This window comes from Triturus cristatus, chromosome 5_1, assembly GCF_964204655.1.
Source record: "Triturus cristatus chromosome 5_1, aTriCri1.1, whole genome shotgun sequence".
In the NCBI taxonomy this organism is placed as follows: Eukaryota; Metazoa; Chordata; class Amphibia; order Caudata; family Salamandridae; genus Triturus; species Triturus cristatus.
Window position 1 is genome coordinate 349,464,597 of NC_140587.1, and position 17,654 is coordinate 349,482,250.

Genomic DNA, 17,654 nt, shown 5'->3' on the forward strand with positions numbered 1-17,654 from the left:
CAGTTGGATTTGCAAAGATTTCAGAATGTAGCTGAAGGGGTTGTATGAGCTATAAACTTTGGAAACCAACAACATACTTACATCAAGTCATGACGTCTATAAGAATGACACCAACACGTGCAGCTCTCGATAATGCAGTGTCTTCCTACTGAGAGGATGTTAAGCTCTCCCCCCCATTGGTGGCAAGCATTGTCCTAGGGCTTGCTTCTACGCCTCTTTCTGGACACAATGACAAAGGTGGACACTTCTAACCATGCCTTTAATATAGAACATGAGGGTGACATTACGACTAATATAACACATCATAGTGAATCTTGTCTACTGGCAGAGTTTGGTTTTGTATGTACAAAATGAATGTGTCTTACTGCACAAGGCACTCCTTTGGTTGAATTATTTTTTAATTGTGGCAATAATAATCACGCAACTATGAATTACTACATAGTACACCTCCTGCTTTGAACTGTGTTGATATAATATAATTCATGCAATTCTGTCATCCCTATATAAATGCATATCTCTAACTTCTCTATAATCGTTGACTATTGATTCACTAATTCGCCGATTATAAAGAAATGACATCAGAACTTGACTATTATAAGTAATTACTGTCTAGTTCTCACATCCCAATGCCCTTCTGCCAAAGCCAGCCGCCGAGGTGAAAGGCATGTCAGGTCGCGCAGCATCTGTTTAAAGCAATGGAAAAGCAACGTTGCATTTCTTTACTCTGTTCTATTTTAACAGCTTACGTTAACAAGCAGAGAGAATGTCTTTATTTTTATTTTTTGCCCTCCTTAGATTGAGAAAAGCTAGAATCTTTCTACATGTTCTACACATTCCAAGCTCCTGCAGCTTTTTTATTTATAAAAAATACTGACTTGTTTTGAACTGTTTCTCATATATATTTGCAACAAATAACTAACAGGTTTTTGATGTGTTCAATTTTGCAGTAGAGGTTTTATTTGTATTCTTTATTTGTGCAAATATGCTTGCTCTTTCAAATGAAAGAACTACGCACCAAGGTTTTTAGAGGTTTGCAGGGAAAGTGAAGGTGTAACCATGTATTATATGGGACAAAGTACACCCTGGCATACATGATAAGAATTTTAGAAGTCACCTAGGAGTTCCATTACCTTATATAGGTACTCCGCTTTCGGCCTCATTCCTCAATATGGTTATGGAACTCCTTGGTGACTTGCTATATTCATATGACTTATGGCTGTGGGTATCATAATCACACATTTTGTCTTCTATGGTGAGAATTTTACCCAGAACTTGTGAGGTTCCTGTCACTCTAGTTTACCAGATTTCTAAGCGTCATTGAGTGCACCTTCTAATTTGTTATGTGTTACATTTAGATTTTACATATACTTACAACTTCTCACACACTATGATATTATCGGTAGTCAGGAGGGTGGATTAGGACACATGGGAGCCCTGTCATAAGAAATTCCACATAACCACATTGTGCTCCTTAAAGGCAGAAATTATTTTACAGTTGTTATATGCAGAGACTGACTACAGTCCTCTTGTTTGATTTCTATGGTTGCCTAAAACATACAACACTGAGGTATTGGAGTTACGATTGGCATTATTTAATTAAATCTAAGATGCACACTAGAACATTGTGTGTATTTCGGACCTCTGGTACAAAGACTCCCAAGTGCTCCTGACTTGCAGGAGCCAACATTAGTCATTGCATCCTAAATAAGGTGTAGGAGCAAGCATGATGATGAAGCATTTCACGGTGTTGGGTTATGGGACGGACATTCTTTCAGTAGGAAGACGAGGCATTATTCAGAGGCACACATTTCAGGCTCACTAATGTAGATGCCTTAATTTGATGTAATTCTTCTGCTGCCATTTAAATTTTATAGTCATAGTACTTTTGGTTTTATGATATATGTATTGGTAAATATACTAGAAACGTTCAATGTTCACCTGTTTGACATTATGTTGTTGATTGATTGGGATGTGAGCCCTAGTCAAGCACCAACCAAATCCTAGTCAGGGTAAGGCACAAACAAACACCAAATCAACCTGTGTTCACCCTCTGGTAGCTTGGCATATAGTAGTCAGGCTTAACTTAGAGGTAATGTGTAAAATATTTGTTCAACACTTCAATCAGTAAATCAATAAAAACCCCACACAAAAACATTTCACACCGGGTTAGAAAAATAGAACTTCATTTAGGAAATAAAACAAGACGGAAACAACAAAAATCCAATAAGAAGAACTTGAGACATTGAATTTTTAAGTTTAGAGTGAAAAATAGCGCTAAGAAGCAAAAAGCCCTATTGGGAATATCTGGCCATGCCAGACTGGCACAAAATCAAAAGTTCAGGCCAACTGCAATAGAGAGCGAGTCAGCTACAGGGTCCCAGTTAGGCCCACCAAAGTACCTTAATCCCGGTTGCGGAGCGCTTGCGTGGATCTGCATCCGAGATGCATCGTGCAACCGAGGCAATGCATAAGCTCCAAGATGTGGTGAGGCTGCGGTACGAGGTCCTGAAGCATTTATGTCGAGGGTCCTGTTGACGGGACTTGCAATTAGAAGTCCGATGTCAAAGATACGAAATGCAGCCGAGGAGATGCATTGGTTTCAATGAGAAGTGAAGCTGCGACACGGAGATCCGTCATCATCGTCGAGGTTTCCATCGATGAGGAATGTGAGGAGCTTGCTCTGAGTAAGACGTCGATCAGCGGTGGTTCCGAAGGCAATGCATTGGTCCCAGGTGTGGGACACTGCAGTGATGGGAGTAGTTTGAGACAGGCATAGTCCATGCAACAAGGGTGATGCATCAATTCTGCTCTGGGATGCATCACTTAGCCAAGGAGCTGCGTCAGTTCTGCTCAGGGATGCATCGCTCAGCCATCGAGATGCGTCAATTCTGCGTGGGGATGTGCCGCTTAGCACAGAATGCGTCGGTTCCACTGGAGATATACCTTAGGACCACTTCCAAGTGTCCACGACTGGGCTGGCACCACTCAGAAGGGTAGACTAATGGATGGCAGAGTCTTAAATGCAGAAGCCGGTTGTTTGGAAGTCTTTTATGTCCCTAAGACTTTGGATCTGGAAGCCAGCCAGCTAGCTCTTGGAGTCATTCTGGGTTCAATTGATGCAGGTCCAGTCTCTTCACCCAGATAAGAGGCAGCAGGCCAGCACAATAATTCAGGAGTTCAGAAAAATAGCAGTCCAGCATAGTGACAGTCACTTCAGTAGCACAGCAGTCCTCCTTCCTGGCAGAGTCTTCACAGGTCCAGACGTGTACTGACATGGTGGTGTCAGAGGTCCAGTACTTATTGCCAGTTCTGCCCTTGAAGTGGGGGAGACTTCAAAGACATGCCCGTGAAGTGAATAGAGGCCCTCCCTTCCCTCCCTGGATCCAGAATCATTACAGGGGGATATGCAGCCTTTTGTGGGGTGACAGGACACAGACTATTCAGGTGTAAGTGAGGGTGGGTCTAGCGTCATCCTTCTATCCTGCTAGGATGGCCCATCAGGTCACACCTGTGCTCCCATTGTGTGTGGCTGTCTAGGGGTAATATAAAAAGCCCAGCTGTCTCCCAACCCAGAAATGTGATCAGTGCTAGGCAGCAAGCACCAAATAGCTAAAGTAAGAAAATGCCAACTTTCTAAAAGTGGCATTCACGGAATTGAAATTTAAAACCGTACTTCACCCTAAGTTTGGATTTTATATTATGATTCCGGAGACACCAAACTTAAATCAGTTGTATCTTCCCATTTGGAAAGTACTCTTATCAAATAAATAAGGTAATCCGAATGTTCTCCTATGGGGGAGATAGGCCTTGCAGTAGTGAAAAACGCCTTTTTCACTACCTGGATATGTAGAACTAAAAAATACATGTCCTCCCTTTTAAATACAGTGCACCACTGGACTCTGGGTTGTCCAGGGCCTATTCTAGAGGTGATATATGTATAAAAAGGAAAGCTTTGAGCCTTGCAAATTATTTTATTTTGCCGGGTCAAAATAGCAGTCTAAATTGCACATACATGCTCTGCAGTGGCAGGCCTGAGACATAGTTACATGGCTACTTAAGTGGGTGGCATAATCAGTGCTGCAGGCCCACTAGTAGCATTTAATTTACAGGCCCTGGTTGAAGAGAGTACCACTTTACTAGGGACTTATAAGTAAATTAAATATGCCAATCGAGGAAGAACAAATATTACCATATTTAGGGGAGAGAGCACATGCACTTTAACACTGGGTAGCAGTGGTAAAGTGTGCAGAGTCCTAAGGCCAGTGAAAACGAAGTTAAACAAAGTGGAGGAGAAAGGCAAAAAGTTGTGGGTAAGACCATCCTAAGGCTGTCAGGTCTAACATCACCCCTTTCTCTTTTCCTTGTTATTAAGGATGTTGTTAAAGGGGAACACACACAGTAATGTACACTAATGTACACAGTTCTCTATCCTTGTTTTGGCATGCTTGATGCAGTCTGAGAATTGCGTTTTTTTATTTGTGTTTGTACATATGAAATATTACTTAGTGCACATTGAACAGTAACAAAATATAATTCATTGTCTTTTAAGACAAATATTTGGATTCATAGATTTTATTCTTTTCTCTCAGTATTTGAAATGTTTTTTAAAAAAGGATGAGAAACTAATGGTTTATAAATAGATTTAAAGTATAAAAAAACTACTTTATAATAAAAAGTGCAAGTATGTATGTTTTTTTAGTGCATTGAACATCAGTCACAGTAGATTGTATAAGTCAAGCGGTATATTTTCTTAATATCACCATTAACAATTACTTTAAACAAGTTTCAGTCCAAGTACTATTTACACTTTTTCAGATAAATGCGATAGCTCTTGGTGGGGGGGCTTGTGGTACTTCCATACAGTAATACTTGAATAGGCATCGTCAATAGGTAGTTATAACTAGGACCATGTTTACATAAGAAGATAATTGTTTGCCTTCCCTATAACTTAGGCGTCATTTGACGAATCTTCAAAACGTTTTCCCAAAAAAGTGTCACATTCAGTCTTGTTGTGTACGGAGGTTTTAGGGCGAACTGTTAAGCGGGGCAGAGAAAAAGAAGGGTAAAAAAAAGGTGAATTTTCCTACGTTACTTCCCATATGGGTTTTGAACATGACTACAGCCCGAACCCCTGGAAGGAATTACATCAAATTTGTCAGAAAGATCGATTTTGTAACACACATCACACTATCAGTTATTTGTGTAAATCCGTTCGGTAGTTCTTGAGAAATTAAAGGAAATCCAAATTTGTGTATCTGTGGCCGCCATTATTTCGCGAATAATAAGATGTTTGTGCAGTCCTCTTCTCTAATGAAAAATTCATGTTATCACAAATTCCTAGATAAAGACGCACATGGAAAATCATATTACCGAAACGCACAAAGGGCCACTGGTGACATTTCCTCATGCTCCATTACACAGCTGTAGTGCAGAATATGTGTTGGACATTTGCCCAAGGAGGTAGCACTTAGTAATTAACCAGTAGAAAGTACTCCACTTGGGTAGATATTTTGTGCAAAACAGTGGACTCTTTTTGGATAAAGGGGCAGTTGGGGTTTGTTGGAGCCCAGTCACAGACACAGCTATTGACATACCCACACATACATTTAGAAATCCACTCACACACTCGAGGCATTTACACACCCTCTGACAAACCCACTCAGACACGGATACACCTACTCACAGACAACACAAATAAATGAAAACCTGTTTTCAAAATGATTCTGGTTTTCTTAAATCAAGGAGAAATGCATAATCATTTTTAAAATATTTCTTGGGAAATAAAACATAATTATATTAGGGTGCATGGTCTCAGGAGTAGCAACTCATGGAAAAACACCATGTGCTACTTGGAGAGGGCAACTTACATATTGTACTGCACAATCTTACAATTGGGTCGTTGGGCAACTGGATAGGTACCTAGGCTTCTGTACCATGTATATCATATCAAGCATAAGTGACATATGCTTCAATACAGTTTATGCGTTAACAAGCACATACTCTGCACTGGTTTTAAGAAAAGAAAAATCTGAAACATGTCACATAAAAAACATATAATTTCTTTAGCAGCTGATAAAGAGTTAGATGCTCATAAGTTTCTGATATGAAAAGTGGCATTCAGAGATAATATATAGTTGGTGTATCCAAGAATTAATTTACTCCGATACACAGCTAATTCTGCAGTTTCATTGATTACACCTCCTTTTGCATGTGGCTTTGTAAGGACAAAGTACAAGAGTGTCTGAGGTAGTTTTATTTAAACACTAGCTCTTGAATCATGTGCTGAGAGTGCATACTCAAGCAAATGTCAATAGCAGCATGTTCTTCTAGGTTTGACACAAGTTTCTGATCGCCACTTTACAGTGGACTCTGGATGAACGATCTATTTCCCATACTAGGAAATGAATACATGCATGAGAATTCTTAGAGTAATTAAGATGCACGTTTGCAAAATCGATGTGGTAATTACAGAAAGGAAAAATCGAGAGATGGGGGATCGCCATAGAGCTGCAGACATTAACTCCCTTTAAATGGCATTTGATTTTTCTGTCGGAATGGAAAGACCCCCACCTTTTGCCACCCCTTGACCTTCTTAGCATAAAATAGGAAGTCAGTGTGTAACTGTGGCCTGGACAAAGGATTGTGTAAGTCCCATTCCTTGAGCACCTTTGGTACTTTTTATTCACAAAGGTAAACTTACACTTCTGTTGTAACTTTACTATTTTTTTAGCATTACCAAAGTGTAGTTTTACGTGTAGTATTTTCACGACTGCAGAGACTGTCCTGTCTTTTTAGTTCCCTAAATATACTTCATGTAAAACTACGCCCCTAGTTTGTGAATAGCAAAAAAATTGTAAAATTAAATCAAAGTTACCTTTATGAATCAGGCCCTGATTGATTAAAGAAAGGACAAAAGGCTGGAAACTTCCAGAAATAAATGGTCACGTTCTTATCTTGCCACTATTATTTGTGACAAATGGGTCTCAACTGTAAAGCACTGGATAGCGACCAAAGCACTGGATAGCGACCAATCACACGTCTGGGATAGCAGCTGCCACATCTGGTGACACCTAATTGATGTTAATGTTGATCTTTTTTGAAGAGGGATAATCCATTCATTCTAAATGAAGAGGGTACTTGGAGATCGCCAGTGTCATTCCATGGAACATTGGAAGGACAATCTCTGTTGGAGAATCATGTAATGAGGTAGATATTTCCATGGATGCATTATTGATATCTACAGAAGGAAAGGATGTTGACTACCTCATGGATCGTTTTATTCAGAGCCTAAACTCTTACTGACATCACATTTACTATCACCTGTGTCTTAAGCTCTTTGGCCTTAGTGGCCATGGTGACGCGGACGATGGGATCCGAGCCACCTAAACAGTGAAACACGGGGCTTCCTGCCTAACACCACCATTTCAAACACTAAGGGCCTTAGTTGGCTGACAAGGTGCTACAGGAACACTGTGCTAGATGTCCCAACCCACGTCACAACTTCATTCTAATCAATGACATTCTAAACAGGGCAGACGGGGCACCAGACACGTTCTGATGGAGTGACCTATTCACCAAACTCTAAATAAGGCCCGAAACTGCCAACACCTGCACCAGGTGCATAGTCCAACAAAGGCAGTGCGCCTTTAAGAACATTCGAGAGCCTACACCTTCCGTGCCTCGGTCCTTTTGTTTTGCAATTTTAAAGTCGCACGATTATTTAATAATATTTATTTTCAATATTCTCTAATTGCAGTTGGTTTACATCTATTTTGCACTCCATATACCTTGAATTACAGGCAGTTTTACAGAAGTAAAGTTGTTGTTCTAAAGCAATGGTTGTTGAATTCGTGGAATGCGTATCGAGACTTGAAAGTTATCACACGACCTTCATATTGCACAAACATCAGCCTCGAGTGGGTCTCTGCATCTGAGAGTAACACACATACCCCCTAGTACTGTTCTGTGAAACGCCAGCCTTCCAGGCGTTGTCTTTTTGTATCCTCGGTGGCACTGAGCGTGTCCGTAGGGCTCTTCTTAATGGAGGCTGCCGTCTGAGCTCAGACCGGAAACAAGTCGATTGGCAAATTCAGCAGACAGAAAGGCAGGACACCGAATCCACTCTTCCGTACAGCCTGCTTTTATTGTTCCCTGGCGAGCATTCATCAGTACAATGTCTGAGGCGCCTTTCACTCTCTCTAAACTGAGGGAGGTTTACAGGCCCAAAGTATTAATTACTTCTCATCTACACAAATCGATGTGCCGATATAGACTATAAAATATGTATGAATTGAAAATGGCACTGAACCAAATCAGTTTAATAATTCAAGCGGTAGACGTGCCCATAAAAAATTGACTTAACTTTCCAGCAATTTCTTAAATGCTTCCTTGCAGAAGCCGAACATCAATCACGTCGGCTTGTCCTGCTCTTACCAGTAATTACTTAAACACTTTAAGTGACACTGACCTTTACATTATCCATGTACCCAAGACAGATTCTATCAATTATCTCTAGTACGGCATGCAGCTACTGTAACAAACTCCGCGATAAGTGGTGCTATTGCGCATATTCTTCCGGTCTCTGTGTCTGCAGCTAATCCAATCAGCTCAGAGACTTAATAAAAGTGCACTGCGATGATATATCGGTTTCTATTGGTGCAGGCGAAACACTACATCCATCTTTCTAACAGCCAACAAGTTAGATAGCACTTTACTCAATGTAATTTTGGTATCGTTGGTTTGCTCTTGTTAGGGAGCGCGTGACCCGGAGGGTTATGGGTACTTATTATCACTAAGAAAATGAAATCTGTAGTCTGTATTCCATTCTTCACCAGAGTACTGCAAAAAGCACATACACAAAGATGTCAGCACGTCTGATGGTTATTGATTATATGCTGGACTGATGTTACTTACGTTTAGTGCTAGCATTATGCTACCGCAGAGCAGGGATTTGGCACAGGAGTGTATGGCATTGAAGGTTTGACTAAAGACTGTCATTAGCAAATATCAGCATTAGTGTCCAAAGGAATTTCATCTCACCACATCCGCGGACTATGTGCATGTATGTTTTGGCTTAATTATAGGAGCCAAATTATAAAAGCATGTATAAGTGCGAAAAATAGTTCTACAGGATTACTCTTTCACATACTCTTAAAAACCTTTGTGTCCCGAAACGCCCAACTCCCTACTGTTATAACCACAAATAGGACAAAGCTCTTTCTATTTGTACTATTTGTGTATGAATATTCCCATCATATTCCCAAATAAATGTTTTGGGGGAAATTCACTTAGGCAAGAGTCATAAAGGATTTCCAGAAGAGTATTACTTTAGCTACTCCAAAATGCCTTTCAAATAACACCCGATGTATTTTTGGAGAAACACTAGAGGCTGATGAGACATTTAATGCTGTCCCTAAGTCAACCGCAAAAGGCATGGCACCGAATAGCACGTTGGATGGTGAAGTCCAATTCACAAAGGCATGTAGGAGTATGCAAAAGAGTACCCCTGTACTACCTCTCATACTCATAAATTCTTTTATGAATCATTCCCGCTATGCATAATAGGCCACAGATGCTAAAATTTTCCAAGTGGCAAGTGGGAGATTTTGAAAACAAAATAGTGGGAATGTATTTTCCACATTGGCTTTTATTGAAGCAGAGACAATTTTAGGTGGCGGACACCTAAACTAAAGCCATTCTTGGTTGAGAAAATCGGGGGTCTCCCGTCTGAATTGGGTCTAGCCATACTCAAATGGGCTTTGGGACAGCATTTCTTTGTTATTGATCTCTTCGACTGTGACGTAACGTTTGGCTAAGCCCACAGGAACCGCTTAAATGGCATGGGCGAGGGGTTAGCCATCTTCAGTTGCTGGCTTTTATTCCCAGTTTGGATCAGCCTCCTGTCAGCTTTGGAATGTTTTCAGGCACTGTGAGTGATGACATCTTGCCTCATTCGTTGTGACTCTACATTAGGAAAGAGCCTGCATGCAGGAACTGCCACTGCCCTATGCACACTTTTGTTTATGAAAACTGTTATGCAGGGAGGCTGTCAAGATGTTATAGTTACTGCACAAGCAGTGGTGGCTGCCTGGGAAAGAGGGTGGTGAGGCGGGTGAGAGTGGGAAATGGCTAAAAAAATAGCAAAAAAAAGTACCTTCACCGCAGTCCTCTGTCCTCTTCTGCTGGAAAGCACTGGAAGCACACAGGCTCGCGTACTCTCCCAGCCAACCATGACGCTGCATGACCAGCATTGTGATTTGTCTGAGCGGCCTCCTTTGCTGCTCAGGCAGTGCCTGTGAGCCCGGGCATGTTCTCCACGGGGCTGTGCAAACCGTCATGCTCTCTTAGAGAAGTTCAAACCACTCCTCACTCTACTCTGGTAACAGACCCCAGCCCAGCCCCGCCTGACTTTGCTCCGATTTCTGCAAAGAAAAATAAAATGATAATATCCTGTTATTTAGTTTTTCTTTTTTGTACTGCTGAAATAGCAGTGGGGCAATGTTCCTCTGACTTAGCAGAGGAGCTGGCACTGTGCACAAGGACCACAAAGACCTGACAAAGAAGGGCACACAGTCTGCACAGCTTCCTTTATGACACTGGAAGGGGGAAAAAACACAATTCTATATCCTCAAACCCTCTGCTGGTTACCGAAAAAAAAATCCAGTCTTTATCCAGTCTCAACTGCTCCTAAATCATTCCTAAAACAATTGTTTATCAGTCCCCTCACTATAAACATACCCCTTAATAGAAAAGTGTATGTAAGCAAACAACAAATTGTGTGAAGGTGAGCGAGTCCCTCACGTGTGCTTCACCAGAGGGGCTGCTGGTTGGTTCACCAGCTTGGCCACGTTTCTCATCATCGGAATCTCTCTCACTAGTGAGAAAAGAAATTGAAAAAACGTGTCCAGTGTAAAAGAAAGAGGTGCAGGCAATAATATGTATGTCTAGAATATGTATGTATGTCGTGATGTGCAAAAGGAAAAGTTTCTCCCATATAAAATTGAGTTGGGCTCACATATACCAAACTTTATTCCAAGACGTGAGCCCTACTCAAATTAAAACCAAATTGCATGTTATAGCCCATTTAAAGAGGGTGAGTGGACTGATAAACAATTGTTTCTAGGAATGATTTTGGGGCAGTTGAGACTGGATAAAGACTGGAAAAAAATGTTGGTAACCAGTAGGGGGTTGGAGGATATAGAATTGTGTATTTCCCCCCTTCCAGTGTCATAAAGGAAGCTGTGCAGATTGTGTGCCCTTCTTTGTCAGGTCTTTGTAGTTAATGTGACTTATGAGTGGCGGGCGAACTCATGAATCACCCTCTATACCTCCTTATTGTAGTTGAAGACTTTGAAGGCTGCAGGAGTCTAAACCACTTGTTTATCTCGTTTTTTTATGTGCTAGTGTTGAGAGATAGTGGTTCAAAATGTGTAGCAAACCTAAATGTTTGTATTTTTACAAACATTGATTGGGATTAGTATGAAATGGGTTATGTGGGGTTTCCTGCTAGTTACACAGGCCAGAAGCGCATGGCTTCCACGGGTGATAACCACTGGCGCATCTGGGCCAAAGATAGTCTTTCATTTCATTTGAGTGTCTAAGTTATTATTGTAAATTTTAAAGGAGTCTTGCCAATGGTTGTACTGCGTTATAAAGATGCTGTATGAACTGTTATATAAGTATGGTGTTGCATGCTTAGTTTTGTTTATTGTTCTCTAAAGACTCTATATGACTTTGCCAGGCATAGGAGTCTGTCTCACCTGCATTACACAGCGAGTTTAAATAGGCCACGTCTCTTGTTGATGTTTTTTCGATATGCTCGTTGGGCCTCACGTGTTCTAGATCATTCCACCATTTCCATCCCACTTGAAGCTCTGCTGAAATTCCCTGTAGCTTTGTTATTGTGACTCGCTTTATTGCTTGTTATTTCAGGCCATGACAGTAGTTTCACAGCTCTGTGTACATAGATTCATGTGTTTTTTTTGCATTTGCTTTCAGTGCCCTGTGGTGGAACTTTAACTAAGCGCAAAGGGACAGTTTTGTCTCCTGGCTATCCTGAGCCTTATGATAACAATCTGAATTGTGTGTGGAAGATCACAGTGCCAGAGGGAGCTGGCATTCAGGTAAGAACCTGTGCAATTTGCTCTCAATTGTCATATGTTTGAAGGTAATTTTTTCAACTTGACAGCATGAAAAGAATAATATATTCATAAAAGTTCTAGCAAGCTATTAGCAACTGTCATCTTGAATTCACGCACTATTCCACCGAGGTACGTTTCGTCTGAAAGGGTACACGGAGGACCAATTCTTAGAAAAAAGTGTCATGGAATCACAGTGCATGAGGTTAGAAAGGTAGAGATACTGTGCATCTCGTGAAATCTGAAACTAGACCGTCTCCTACTTGAGTCACAAAATAGAATATACGTGGCATCCTGAGACTGACTCTTTTTTGAAATTCCTTTTCTTCCATTTCTAAGGCATGCATTCTTCAAATTTCCTCATTTGCATATACATTGTATACAGGTGTCTAATGTTCAAAATATACATCTAAATGACTAAAGAACTGTCTAGAATGCCACACATTTCTGATAAATGTATGAAGTTCGGGGGTAAAATATTTTTAAATGTTTACTATCAATTTTGTGCATCAAAAAGTGTATATCAGTGATATTTATATATCCATGCCATCACCACAGTTATGATACTCCCATCATCATGAAGACATGCTGTACATTTAGTTGATGAAGAGTCTCTGAAGTAATGGTGAGGTGACATACACCAATAACATAAAATCCAGCCCAGGATCAGCCACTGCGTTAACTTAACCCAGCCTAATAAGGTTAGCAAATAGTGAATACAACTTCCGGTACAGCTCTCAATGTCCAAAACTACGGTGGATTGAATAGGCAAATAAAAGCTCCATAGCCAAATAGATTTTTTTTTGTTACAAAGCCTTCACAGCTGGAACTAAATCATTAGATGGTGTTTGCGGGTAGGTGTCTGTTAGAAGCCTATTCCTTTGGAAAGGGAGGCCATGTCAACTTAATAAACACACCCTGGTTAGGTCTCTATGAAACACTGCTCGACCCCTGGTATTTACACAAGCACCAGGTAATTGCCAAGAAAAATGTGTGTTAATTTCAAGCATTATCAATTTGCCAAATAAATTTAGCAAAATATGGAAACATTTATAAATAAAACACTTCAAAATGTTTAATATTGGATAAAAGAACCAAACATATATTTTGTTAACCCCTTCAGCGCGGCGTGGATTTCCGCGCCACGCTGAAGGTTCTGAGCGCGGGCGGGGCCATGAAGGAACGGTTCCGTCATAAGCACAGCCCAACCGACGTGCATGACGGAACCGTTCCGTCAAGCGCGTCGAAGGGGTTAAAAATGATTCTGACAGTCACTCAATTCTTTGTTTTTGATATAAGCACAGTAGGACCTAGCTCCACAAGGTAAATAGGTGGCAGCTGGACCGTCTCCTTCTGCAGGACTAGGATTGGGTAAAAAGGTTTAGAGAGTGGATCTCTGAATATTTTAAGATCAATGAGAATACCGCAGAGCCCTTTTCAGTGTGGGGGGGGAGGGTTTAAGGCGGCACTCCGCGGTCAGATAATAGCCTTTACGGCTGCCCAGTCAAATACCCGGAGGACTAAAAGAGCTAAATTACAAACAGAGGTCGGACAGGAATATGCTCTCCAACTTCAGCTTCTCCCAAATCAACATGAGCAGGCAAGAACAGCATTGAGGGATTTTTTCGTTTTAGAAGAGGTTTGTAGTTCACAAATATTTCAACAAAGGGTTTTTAGAAGAAAGCCAGCTAATTGGTAAATTCTTGGCTAACTCAACAATAAAAAAACCAAGAAGCAGCTATAATATCTAAAGTGCTAGACCCCCAGACCGGTCGAGAAGTCGTCAATAGCGGCGAGATCCCTCAGATCTTTTTGGAGAATTTCCGTCAACTTTACTGTACTGAATATTTAGTGGAGGAGGAGCTGATCCAGGAATATTTCATAAACATGAATATTCCTAAACTTTCAGACAATCGGATCAGTCAATTGGGATCGGATGTGGAAGCCTCCGAGATCTCGGCAGCCATCAAAGCAACAGCATGGGCAAAAGCATGTGGGCAGGATGGCTTCCCCATTGAGTTTTATAAGGTTTTTTCAAAAGAACTAATTACCCCCTTGAAGAAATTATTTAATTTAATTTTGCTAAAAAGGGTGGTTTAGTTCCCGTATGTTTTAAAGAAGCGATAATTGTGTCCTTTGTTAAAAAAGATAAAAACCCTGTAGACGTAAACTCACATAGGCCCATTAGTCTTTTGAATTCAGATTATAAGATTTTAATGAAAGTATGGGCAGAGCGTTTTTTATTTGCCGCCCAAGATATCATTCACAGTGACCAGACTGGTTTTATAGCAGGTAGATCAATGATGGCCAATCCCCAGTTTTTAATACATGCCTTGGATTATTATAATACAAATCTTATTCCGGCAAGTATTGTAATGGTCGATGCTGAGGAAGCTTTCGACCTCGTAAACTGGAGAACCCTGTTTTTTACCCTTGGGCTGTTTGGTTTCCCTGCTCAGGTTGTTAGCATGTTACGTAATATCTATCAGGGGGCCACAGCTCTGGTAGTAATACATTCAAAATGAGCAGGAACCATAAAAATAAACCGTTGCCCGCTTTCGCCATTGCTTTTTACCTTCTTTATAGAGCCATTGGTAATAAAAATACCAAATAATGCTGCTATCCAACCACCGATCCCCGGCATGGCTAAGTAGCAACTTTTTGCAGACAACATTATTTTATATCTGACCCCCCGATAAAGACAAACTTGAAATGGTTTTAATAGAATTCATGAATTTTGAACTAATTGGCCGTTATAAAATAAATGCTAACAAAACCGAAGTTCTTGCCCTCAACGCAGATTTGAATTATTTTCCATCTTGCTTAAAGACACAAGCAACTAAGTCATATCCTATAAGATATCTTGGGATATTTGTGTCTAGCCAGTACCAACAGCTATACGAATTGAACTATCTAAGAATAAAGGAGAAAATTAATAAACTTTTGGAACAATGGATATTACTCCCCCTATCGATAGTGGGTAGAGTTTCATTAATTAAAATGTCCATACTTTCGCTGCTTATATTTCTGTTCACTAATGTACCGATTAAGATAAATCTGTCCTTTCTCAGAGAAATTGAAACCTTATTTAGGGAATTTGTTTGGGGTAAGGTAAACAGTCAGAAAATCGAGTAGGAAATGTCGACTTGCACTAATATCGAGTGCAAAATATTGTGATACAGAAATATCGACTGCCAGAATATCGTGGTCAAGAATATTGAGTTTTAAATAAGAAATATAGATTTCCAAAATATCGAAGTCATTAATATCGTTTGCAAAAATATAGTTGTTAAAAACATCGTTGTTTTAGTTAGTGTTATGTATTTTGGTGTGTATGTGCTATATTTTTTTGTCTAAATATTGCTTTTTTTAAATGTATTTGTTAAATTTTTTGATGTTATTAATTTAATTTTAATTAGATTTTGCTTTTTATTTCCATAGCGGGTTGTGGGTTTATAGTGGAATAGGGTGGGAAGTAATTTAATTATAATTAATTGAATATTAATTTTATTTTACTTGAATTTTGCGTTTTAGTTCCGTAGCGGGTTGTGAGTTTATAGGGGAATAGTGTGGGAAGTAATTTAATTATAATAAATTGAATATGAAGTTTTATTTATTAGTATTTATTTAATTTTGTTCTTATAGTGTTAATTATGATCATTAATTTATTATTAGTTAATAATTGGCTGTTAATTTTTATTGAATAATTAATTGGTAAATATGTTAATTGCTTCATATTTTTTGTAAGACGTATGTTTATTGGCATTTTGTTAAGTAAACATTAGTAACTTTACAGATACAAGAGCATCTGTGTCATATAGTACAGTACGACATAGTGCATGGAATCAAGGCTGAGGAGTACAGTCCGTATGCTGCCGTGCCCAACTGTGGAAAGGGGACCTTCTATATTGATTTGTACAGTTTCAAACAGTTTAGAGGTTGAATGAGTCCTTTCCTCCACAAAGCAGTGTCACAGTCTCTAGTGCCATGCCTAATTGACGCTCCATCCTTCCAACCGGGAAGGTGCTCCAAAGACAAAACAACGAAGGTAAAACAAGCAACTCAAACGATTCCCTCTGCCCTCCCCTCTCCCACTAACAAGGTGTGTGCTGATGACTCTACAGATGATGGCTGGGTGTGTGGCTAGGCAGAAATGTAGGGTGTTAGAACTGAAAAACATGCATGTCTCTAATGGTCGGGGAGCATACCGCCAGCGGCAGGCCCTGCGTGAGGAAGGTGACCAAAGGACCCCATTTATATTCAAAGCTTTTATAGTCATCACGGAATATGTCCGCCGTTCTTTCTAGGCAGAGGATTTTCCAAAGTCGTGCATGCCAGACTGAGTGGGTAGGGGCTGTCTTCCTCTTCCATGTGGCTGCTAATGTTTTTTTCGCTGCACCTATACAAGTCCACATGATGGATTTGTCGGCCTTGGTCTGGTGTTCTAGAGCGGGCTCTCGTATACCTAGGAGGACTCCTTCCATGGGGGTCGGTATGGGATATCCCAGCATGGTTTTCAGTTGAGCTAGAATTTCCTCCTAGAAGTGCCGTATAGTGGGACAGTCCCACCAGATGTGCTGAAAATCACCCAGAACCCCACAGCCCCTCCAACACCTATCTGACGAGTTCGGGAAAAGTTGTTTGAGTTTGGCTACGTGCAGGTACCAGTACACTAGAGTTTTTAAATGTGCTTCCCTGAGTTCTAGGGAGTGATTACATTTCGAAATGTCAGTCCATAGCACCACCCATTCCTTATCTTGTATGTCTCGTTGCAGTAGGCCTTCCCACATGGCCATGTATCGCGGTTGGGCCGTCGGAGTGGAGGAAAGTAAATAATTGTAGAGGAAGAAGATGACCCCTTTCATTGAACCCACTGTTCTTACATACTTTTCAAACCCTGTTTTCTCCCTGGTAGCATTATCCCGTATATGAGGGGTGAGTGCCCAATGTCTAAGTTGGAGATAGTGAAAATGTTCTTCTGGCGGTAAGTGGAATTCCCGTCTGCAGTTATCAAAGGTTCAGATGTTGTGATTATGGAATAAGAGATAAAGCATAAGACATCCTCCCTCTCTCCAACGGGCCTTCGTGAAGGGCTGGCGGAAAGGCCGGATTAAAATGAATTGGGGTGTATGGGGAAAGGAATGAGGTCCAGGCCTCATCTTCTGATACGGAATCCCATACCTTCAGGACGGTGCGTGAGGGGGTACTAATAAACACATTCGCAAGTCGCTCTTTCTTCGGTTTCCAAATCAGATCCCATACCGTCCTCCCCGCCACTCCCCTGTCCATATGAGGCCACTGTTTCCCTGATTCCTGTTTAAACTACTCCGTCACAATCCGCAATTGCGCCACTTTATAATATAAGCCTATATCTGGCAGTCCTACCCCTCCTTTCTTTCTGAGATGCCGCAGGATGGAGAAGGATAATCGGGCCCGTCCTCCCTGCCAAATAAACTTTGTGAGCAGAGATTTGATTTTAGGTAAAAAGGTCGAATCTAGGTCTATGGGCAAGGCTTG

General features: G+C 40.7%; 1 protein-coding gene across 1 annotated transcript in view; it reads left to right on the plus strand.

Annotated features, from left to right (window-relative positions):
- Positions 1–17,654, plus strand: part of CSMD3 (CUB and Sushi multiple domains 3) — a 2,836,509-nt gene that overhangs the window by 2,205,624 nt on the left and 613,231 nt on the right. The window contains exon 35 of the mRNA XM_085605076.1: positions 11,998–12,122. Within this exon, the coding sequence (XP_085461202.1) occupies positions 11,998–12,122 (125 nt within the window). The remainder of the gene's footprint in view (positions 1–11,997; positions 12,123–17,654) is intronic.